General features: G+C 45.0%; 1 protein-coding gene across 1 annotated transcript in view; it reads left to right on the plus strand.

Moving 5' to 3' along the window:
* The window catches only part of PHKG2 (phosphorylase kinase catalytic subunit gamma 2), a 29130-nt gene that overhangs the window by 2853 nt on the left and 16156 nt on the right, over positions 1 to 10121 (plus strand). Inside the window, exons 2-3 of the mRNA XM_003795814.2 lie at positions 6529 to 6869; positions 7205 to 7317. Coding sequence (XP_003795862.1) covers positions 7223 to 7317 — 95 coding nt within the window. The 5' untranslated portion in view covers positions 6529 to 6869; positions 7205 to 7222. The remainder of the gene's footprint in view (positions 1 to 6528; positions 6870 to 7204; positions 7318 to 10121) is intronic.

Here is a 10121-nt window from a genome sequence, read left to right on the forward strand (position 1 = left end):
GTTGTTTGGCGGGCCCGGGCTGGGGATTCGAACCCGCCACCTTAGGTGTATGTGGCTGGCGCCTTAGCCGATTGAGCCACAGGCGCCGAGCCATCATTCTTAATTTCTAATAATGTAGTTTAATTTTGTCTGTGATGGAATTAAGTATCAAGCATTTTATGTCCAGTTTCTTAACATTGAGATTCATCAATATTTGATATAGCTGTAGTTTTCACTACTGTATAGTATTCTGTTACATGATTATGTCACAGTTTATTTTCTGTTAAAATAGATAGGGACTTTGGGTGTTTCCAATTTGGGGATATTATGAGCCATACTGCTATTGACATTTTTGTATGTGCCCCTTGGAACACGTGTGCCCTGGAAATGAAGTTTTTGTTTGCCCCATCATAATTCAGAGCACAGCAGAGTACCTAAAGGAATTAGAGATGTTGCACACTGAAGAGAAGGTTCCAAAGTGCTCCAGGAAGGAAAAGTGAAGAGAATCCATTATTGGTTTTCTAGAAGCCATAGATAGATCAGTGTTCTCAATCTTGGCTTCACAATGGAACCAACTGGGGAGCCTTAAAAAGTAAGTAATGAGTTGGTGTATTCCTGTAATTTTAGCAGTTTGGGAGGCCAAGGCAGGATAATTGCTTGAGGCTGGGAGTTTAGTGCTAGCCTGAGAAACAGTGAGACCCTGTCTCCACAAAAAAATTAAAAATTTAAGCTGGACCTGGTGGCTCACACCTGTAATTCTAGCACATTGAGAGATCTAGGCAGGTAGATTGCCTGAGCTCAGGAGGTCAGGATCAGCCTAAGCTAGAGTGAGACCTCATCTCTAAAACAAAAAGCCAGGAGTTGTGGTGGGCACCTGTAGTCCCAGCTGTTCAGGAAGCTAAGAAAAAAGGATTGCTGGGGCTGAAGAGTTTGATGTTGCTGTGAGCTATGATGCCAAAATTGAGGCTCTATCTCAAAAAAAAAAATTAGCTGGATATAGTGGCATACGCATGTAAGTTCTGGCTACTTGAAAGGCTAGCTCACTTGAGGAGTTGGTAGTTGCAGTGAGCTGTGATCAGGCCATTGAATTCCGGTCTAGATGATGAGACCCCCTCTTTAAAAAAAAACAACAAAAACTTATGCTTGAGCTTTATTTCACAGAAATTCTGCTTTAATTGGTATGAGTTGTTGCCTGCATGTTACAATTTTTCTTTCTTTTTTTTTTTTTTTGAGACAGTTTCACTTTGTCACCCTCAGTATAGTGATGTGGCATCACAGCTCACAGCAACCTCAAACTCTTGGGCTCAAGCGATTCTCTTGCCTCAGCCTCCCAAGTAGCTGGGACTACAAGGTGCCCACCACAACGCCCAGCTATATATATATGTATAGTTGGTTGTAGTTATCATTGTTATTTAGCAGGCCCAGGCTGAGTTAGAACCCGCCAGTTCTGGTGTACGTGGCTGGTGACCTAGCTGCTGAACTACAGGCACTGAGCCCCCTCCCTTTTTTTTTTTTTTTTGAGACAGAGTCTCTGTTGCTGGAACTAGAGTGCCATGGTCTTGTTCACAGCAACCTCAAACTCCTGGACTCAAATGATCCTCCTGCCTCAGCCTCTGAAATAGCTAAAACTACAAGCACCTACCAAAATACAGGCCTAATTTTTCTATTTTTAGTTGAGACAGAGTCTTGCTTTTGCTCAGGCTGATCTTGAACTTCTGAGCTCAAGGGATCCTCCCACCTTGGTTTCCCACAGTGCTAGATTATAGGCGTGAGCCACCACACCTGCCAGTTTTTCAATTGAGTGTAGTGCACATAGTTTGAGTTCTACTGCTTCTTAGATAATGACTTTATTTGATTCACTCTACTAATTCCTAAATCATGAAAGAAAGGTAACACATTTTGAAAACATTTTTATTGAAACCTTTATGAGCCAATGCTTTATTAATCATTTTCAGTTTACTAGAAAAGACTATCCAGTTACCCTAAACTGACAAGATGAAATGAATTCTTGGGTTGGTTTTTTGTTTGTTTGTTTTTGTTTTTCTTTTTTTGAGAGAGTGTCTCTCTGCTGCTCAGGAATGCAATCATATGTACTGCAACTGCAAAATCATGAGTTCACACTAATCCTCCTGTCTTAACCTGAGTAGCTAGGACTACAGATACCACCAAATCTAGCTTTTTTTTTTTTAATGTAGAGATGGGGAGATAGAGTCTTAACTATGTTGCCCAGGCTGGTCTCAGACTCCTAGACTCAAGCAGTTGTCCTGCCTCATCCTCCCAAAATGCTGAGATCTTAGGAGTGAGCCACCACACCTAGCCTCTTGCTATTTTTCAACTCTACTTTGAAAGCAATTCAAATGATAAAACAATTTATATTCTTCATTTAGATTTATAATTTTTAACATTTTACCACATTTGCTTTTTTGTTGAACATTTCAGGGTAATCTGCAGGCCTTTCATCCCAAAATAATTTCATGATCTAAAAACAGAAACAAGTATATTTGTTCATGTAACTATAATACAATTACATAATTTAGAGAAGTTAGCATCAATATGATACTGATAATATAGTCAAGTTTTCCATTTGTCCCAATAACATCCTTTGTAGATTTTATTTTCTGTTTGAGGGTCCAGGTGGCAACACTTATTGTATTTAGTTCTCATTTCTCTTTAGTCTCCAATTTTGAATAGCTCCTTATCCTTTTTTGTCTTTGTGATATTTAAAATTTTTTCTTCTTTTTTTCCCTTTTTTATAGGTTTAGGGTTAGAGGAGGGAGGGGAAGAGGAGAGCTAAAATTTTTTAAGAATTTTATTAATTATTTTAGAGATGGATCTTGCTATGTTGCCCAGACTTGAGTGCAGTAGCACAGTCATAGCACACAGAGGTCCTGAACTTCTGGCCTCAAGTTCTTGTCTCAGGTGGGGCTACAAGCATGTGTCAGCGTGCTTGGCTTATGTGTGTGTGTGTGTGTGTGTGTGTGTGTGTGTAGAGAGAGAGAGAGAGAGAGAGAGACAAAGAGTCTTATTCTTGCCAGAGTGCTGGGCTATCAGCCTAGCTCACAGCAACCTCAAACTCCTGGGATCAAGCAATCCTTCTGCCTCAACCTCCCTGGCTAACTTTTTTTCTTTTTTTTTTTTAGTAGAGATGAGGTTTTGCTCTTGCTCAGGCTGGTCTCTAACTCCTGAGCTCAAGTGATCCTCCCACCTCAGCCTTCCAGAGCACTAGAATCACTGAGCACTGTGCCCAGCCCTTTATTGGCCTTTTTTTTTTTTTGGAGATAGAGTCTCAACTTGTCATCCTTGGTAGAGGATGGTGCCATGGTGTCATAGTTCACAGCAACCTCAAACTCCTGGGCTTAAGCAATTCTCTTGCCTCCACCTCCCAAGTAGCTTGGACTATAGGCGCCTGCCAGAACACCCAGTTATTTTTTTTTAGAGATGAGGTCTCACTCTGGCTCAGGCTGGTCTCAAACCTGTGAGCTCAGGCAATCCACCCACCTTGGACTCCCAGTGCTAGGATTGTAGGTGTGAACCATCATGGCCGGCCTTTTTTTTGTTTGTTTTTTAATTGACCTTTTTGAAGAAAGGTCAGTTCTTAAAATATCCCTCAATTTAGACTGGTGGCTCATGCCTATAATCCAGCACTTTGGCAGGATTGATTGAGCTCCAGAATTGAAGATTACAGTGAGCTATGCTCACAACACTGTCAGTGCACTCCAGCCTGGGCAACAAGAGTAAGACTCTCCAAAAAAAAAAAAAAAAGATTGTTTTTTTATTTGCTTAAAATTTTTACTGTCAGTTTGGTTTCAGAGTGTTCAATTCTATCCATTAGTGTCATTATCCTTAAAATGTTTTGTTGAGGTATAATTTACATACAGTAAAACACAGATCTTAAATGTGCAGCTTGATGACTGTTTTTATGTAAATATACCTGGGTAATCACCATCTAGGTGAATGGAAGATTTGCAGCACATCAGAAGCCTCCTCTCATTTTTGTTACTGATTTTGACCGTGGAACCCTCTTCAACCTGGGTCCTGTGCCCTTTTGGCAAGTTCTCTTGTCATTCTTTACTTTTGGCACACATTGCTCCAGACTCATCTTGTATTTTCCTTGGTGAAGCCTGCAAATTATGATGCCACGGTGCTCTGTTGAGGGCAACAAAGTGAGACCCTATCTCAAAAAAAAAAAAAAAAGAATAAAATAAGAAACCAGAGTCCCAGTCTGTCGTGGTGACTTCATAACTCACAGCAACTTCAAATTCTTGAGCTCAAGCAATCCCCCTTGTGTCAGCCTCCAGAGTAGCTGGGACTACAGGCACCTGCTACAGTGCCCAGCTAGTTTTTCGATTTTTAGTAGAGATGGAGTCTTGCAGTGATTCTCAACCTTCCTAATGCATGGCCCTTTAATACAGTTCTCGTGGGTCGTGACCCACAGGTTGAGAACCGCTCGTAGGCGATCCACCCGCCCAGAATGTTAGGATTTCAAGCATGAGCCACTGCGCCCAGCCTAGAAATAAGTAGACACTAGATGTACTCATTCTACTGAGATACTATTGCTTCTGGGCCCCTTCAGAGGTCAGAGGTAGAAAATACAGTACTTAGTTTTACCTATTTTATTTATATTTATTTATTTTGAGACAGAGTCTTATTATGTCACCCTTCGTAGAGTGCAGTGGCATCACAGCTCACAGCAACTTAAAACTCCTGAGCTCGAGCAATTCTTTTGCCTCAGCCTCCCAAGTAGCTGGGACTATAGGCACCTGCCACAATGCCCGGCTATTTTTTGTTTGTTGTTTGTTTAGCAAGCTTGTGCTAGATTGGAACCCACCAGCCCGAGTGCATGTGGCCAGTGCCCTAATCACTGAGCTATGAGTGTGGAGGATTATTCTTTCCATTTCAATCATTGGGTTGTTCATCACCTTTTCCTATTCCAGATTACATATTCCCACGCTAAGAACATTGGTTCTTGACTACATTAATATATTTACTAACTTAATTTCAGATAAGTATCCCATTTTAACAACAAACAACAAACCTAAGTAAAATTCAAAATTGCTTTAAAATTCTTTTGTAAAGGGGCTGTGCGCCAGTAGCTCAGTGGTTGGGGCCTCAGCCACATGCTCCCGGGCTGGTGGGTTTAAGCCCCGCCCGGCCTGCTAAACAAACAAACAAAAAATGGCCAGGTGTTGTGGTGGGTGCCTGTGGTCCCAGCTACTGGAGAGGCTAAATATAGGAGAATCGCTTGAGCCCAAGAGTTTGAGGTTACTGTGAGCTATGACGCCATGGCACTCTACCGAGGGTGACAAAGTGAGACTGTCTCAATGAAACAAAAGAATTCTTTTGTAAAGGGAGAAAAGGGCTCTGTTAAAAGTTACTTGGATTCATTTTTCTCCCTTTATATGGTTATGATCCTAAAGTGTTATTTTTAAGTATTTTTTTTTTAACCTACTACCTCTGGTACATGGGGCTAGCGCCCTACTCCTTGAGCCATAGGCACCGCCCTAAAGTGTTATTTCTAAGATAGCTATTGGAAGATTTATTCTGTTTCTGGTTTACTAGAAGATAACCTCCACAAGTGTATGTTTTCTTTTCTTTGCAGTTTTTGGCCGGGGCTGGGTTTGAACCCAGCACTTCTGGCATATGGGGCCGGTGCCCTACCCTTTTGAGCCACAGGCACCACCAGTGTATGTTTTCAGTTGCTGTTTAACGTCTAGGTCCCGGAAGTTTAACAACAAATATTTGTTGAGTTAGTGAGTGCCAAATATGAGCCAAGTATATGCACTGGGAAGGTTTATGAAGTCACTCCTGGCACAGTCTCACAATTTGGTAGGTTTAGAACACAACTTGATACATTGCCAAGACTTCTGGGAGGGAGTGGAAGATTGGGAAAGTGTATAATCCCAGGTGGTAAGCACTAGGGCTTTGGAGGTATTCAAAAAGACTTGGAGCAGCCACAGGAGGAGGCCTCTTTTGGTCTAATAATTCCCATCAAGTGGCGGAGCTGGGGTCCAAGCTGCGTGCCTACAAACATTTTCAGGGCGGGAGTCTTTGCCTCAAGGTAAACATTTAGCACCAGGCTGCGTTTTATTTGTTTTATTTTATTGAGACAGAGCCTCAAGCTGTCCCCCTGGGTAGAGTGCTGTAGCATCACAGCTCACAGCAACCTCCAACTCCTGGGTTCAAGCGAGTCTCCTGCCTCAGCCTCCCAAGTAGTTGGGACCACAGGCGCCCGCCACTTATTCTTGCCAGGGCTAGAGTGCTGGGCTATCAGCCTAGCTCACAGCAACCTCAAACTCCTGGGATCAAGCAATCCTCCTGCCTGAACTTCCCTGGTTAACTTTTTTTCTTTCTTGCTGGCGCCTTAGCCACTTGAGCCACAGGCGCCGAACCCAGGCTGCATTTTAAGAAGTGCTGGATTCAGATAGAGGTGTGGAAGGAAACTGAGGGTGTCTTATCCAAGTCCACAACTGGAGGCACAATAAGGTCCTGGATCTTGGCGGCCCCGAGGTCACGCTTCCGGGTAAACCTAACTTCCAGGTCCCATTACAGGCCTCAAGCCCCACTTGACAACAAGCTCCGCCTTCCGCGGCAGATCCCACGCGCTGATTGGTTGGACTTGAAGCCCGCCCTAGCGTCGCGGCTTTAGGTAACTTTGAACCCCAACGCTGGCTCCTGCCCCTGGGACTCACGGCTCTCTATTGGACTACCAGTTTCCAATCGAAAGAGCTACTGAACCGCAGGCTTCGGCTGGCGCTGGCCATTGGCGAACAGGATAGAGGTGGAGTTAGGTCGTAGCCGGCGCCGCCGGGGGGTAAGGTAAGGGACTAAACGGGGAACTCCAGGACAGAGCGACCTCGCGTGGACCCTGGCCTCACTGCCTGCCCCCGTAGGTGAGCCAGCGCGAGACCACCGTACTCTCTCCGCGCCTGCCCAAGTGCGCCTGCGCGGCAACAGCCGCTTGCCCCAGTTCCCGTTCCCCCTTCTCCCTGGGCACCTTTTCCCTTCCCCTTCCCCGTCCCCGTCCCCGCCCCGCCCCGCCATCCCTGTAGTCTTCTAGGCCCTCCTGAGGGGTCTTCCCAGTCCCAATCCTTCCCCTACCCCGCCCCCATCCCCCAAGACCCTGGCGCCCCAGCCGCAAGGGCTGCGCCTCCGGGAGCCGCGATGTGCATCGTCTCAGAGCCTGTGGGCCTCTCTGCCCTCACTGCCTTCTGTTTCCTCCGCACAGGCCCCCAACTCCTTCAGAATGACGCTGGACGTGGGGCCGGAGGATGAGCTGCCCGACTGGGCCGCGGCCAAGGAGTTTTACCAGAAGTACGACCCTAAGGACGTCATTGGCAGGTGTGGCTGCGACCAGGGAAACGGAGGTCTAGAGTGATCGGGTTCTCGCCAGCATATTTGATTCCATTTGAGGGCTGGATCGTTCTAAATGGGAAGGGTCGGTGGTCAGTGGAGAACATTTGGGTCAGTGTATTCAACAAACATGGTTGAAACACCTACTGTGGACCAGACAAAGCTAAACACGGAGAGGGTATGGAAGATGTCTGTGTCCTGGAGATACTCCAAGTTAAGTGGATGAAAGAGGCACCTGAAAATTAAGAATATATCAGGCTGGATAGGTAGAGATCGTATAAAGTGCTGTGGGATTCCAGAAAACCAGTTTCCCAGGAGTGATCTTTGGTCTGAATCCTGAAGTATGAATAGATGGTCAGCATGTAGAGAATACAAGGAAGGCCTTGCCTGTAGAAGCAGTGGCAGATACATTTACTTATCAAAGGTTTTCTAAGCACATATGATGTGCTTGGATACATTATGTTAGGCACTGGAGGTAAAAGACCTGAAGGGTTCCTGTCCTCCTGGAGTTTATATTTTGCTGGTAGAGACAGACAGTAAACACAAAAACAAAATAAAGGTCAGCATTAAGTGTTAGAAAATAAATAGGACGATAGAATAAGGATAACCAATGAAGGCCATTATAGATATGAAGGCCTGGGACAGCTTCTCTGAGGAAATGAGTTTAGAGCTGAGATCTGAAGGATAAGAATGAGTGGGTCAGGGGCGGTGCCTGTAGCTTAGCTGGTAGGGTGCTGGCCCCATATACCAAGGGTGGTGGGTTCAAACCCAGCCCCGGCCAAACTGCAACAAAAATATAGCTAGGCATTGTGGTGGGCGTGTATAGTCCCAGCTACTTCTGAGGCTGAGGCAAGAGAATTGCCTAAGTCCAGGAGTTGGAGGTTGCTGTGAGCTGTGTGACGATGCCACAGCACTCTACGGAGGGCAATAAAGTGAGACTCTGTCTCTTAAAAAACAAAACAAAACAAAAAAAAGAATGAGTGGGTCATGAGGTGAGGCAAGATATAGTTTGGGTAGAGGGAACAGTACGTGCAAAGTCTCCAGGCTGACAAGGCCCTATTCAAGCAATGTATAAATTATAGGCTAGATGTGGGTGGTTCATGCCTATAATCCTAGCACTTTGAGAGGCTTTGGTGGAAGGATTGCTTGAGGCCAGGAGTTCAAAACCAGCCTGAGCAAGAAAAATTAGCTGGGAGGCTGAGGCAGGAAGATTGCTTGAGCTTTGGAGTTTGAGGTTGCAGTGAGCTATGATGACACTACTTCACTCTAGCATCAGTGACAGAGCAGGACTCTTTCTCAAAAACAAAACAAACAAACATTTTGACTAGCAAAATGTAGTAAGCGTGGGAAAAAGTAGGAGAAATTAAGTTAGAGAGGTGAATAGAGATAGATTATGGGCTCGGCGCCTGTGGCTCAAGCGGCTAAGGCACCAGCCACCTTAGCCTAAGGTGGCGGGTTCGAATCCCCAGCCCGGGCCCGCCAAAATAACAATGATGGCTGCAGCCAAAAAATGGCCAGGCATTGTGGCAGGCGCCTGTAGTCTCAGCTACTTGGGAGGCTGAGGCAGGAGACTCGCTTGAGCCCAGGAGTTGGAGGTTGTGTGAGCATGATGCCATGGCACTCTACCCAGGGGGATAGCTTGAGGCTCCATCTCAAAAAAAAAAAAAGATAGATTATGTAGGACCTTAGGCCATAGTAAAGAATTTAAATTTTATTTTAGTGAAACTGGATGTTTTCAACTGGTTGGTAACATGATGTGATATATAGTTCTGGAATTTGGGAGCAAGGAACTTAGTTTTCCATTGTAAATTTGTAATAAAAATAGACCCTACCTTGTAAGTTACTATGAGGATGTAATGAGTTAATATGATACCTTTAGAACACTTCTTAGCATATAGTAAGTACTCAATACTTGTGTATTGTTATTATCGTTTGTTTTTGATCATGTTTTGAGACAGAGTCTTGTTCTGTTGCCTAGAGTGCCATGATGTCAGCCTAGCTCACAGCAACCCCTGGGCTCAAATAATCCTCCTGCCTCAGCCTTCCAAGTAGCTAGGACTAGAGGTACCCGACACCATGCCTGGCATCTCCACTAAAAAGTTTTCTATTTTTAGTGGAGATGAGGGTCTCCCTTTGCTCAGGCTGGTCTTGGAACTCCTGAGTTCAAACGATCCTCTGCCTCAGCCTCCCAGAGTGGTAATAAAAGGTAATAAGGGAGTAGTAAAAGGTAAGAGCACTTGTGATCCCAGCACTCTGGGAGGCCGAGGTGGGTGGATTGCCCTGAGCTCAGAGGTTCAAGACCAGCCTGAGCCAGAGTGAGACCCTGTCTCTACAAAAAAAAAAAAAAAAAAAGGCCGGGCATTGTGGTGGGTGCCTGTAGTCTCAGCTACTTGGGAGGCTGAGGCAAGAGAATTGCATAAGCCCAGGAGTTGGAGGTTGCTATGAGCTATGATGCCACAGCACTCTACAAAGGACCACAAAGTGAGACTTTGTCTCAATAAAAAGAAAAATAATAATAATTTTTTAAAAAAAGGTAATAAGGGGCACTGCACCTGGCCTGTTATTATCTTTTAAAAAGATCATTCTTGGCTCAGTGCCTATAGCTCAAGCAGCTAAGGTGCCAGCCACATATACCAGAGCTGGCAGGTTCAAATCCAGCCTGGGCCTGCCAAACAACAGTAACAACTACAACCAAAAAATAGCCGGGTGTTGTGGCGGGCCCCTGTAGTCCCAGCTACTTGGGAGGCTGAAGCAAGAGAATCACTTAAACCCAAGAGTTTGAGGTTGCTGTG

Source organism: Otolemur garnettii, unplaced genomic scaffold, assembly GCF_000181295.1.
Source record: "Otolemur garnettii isolate 467f Iridium unplaced genomic scaffold, OtoGar3 scaffold00096, whole genome shotgun sequence".
In the NCBI taxonomy this organism is placed as follows: Eukaryota; Metazoa; Chordata; class Mammalia; order Primates; family Galagidae; genus Otolemur; species Otolemur garnettii.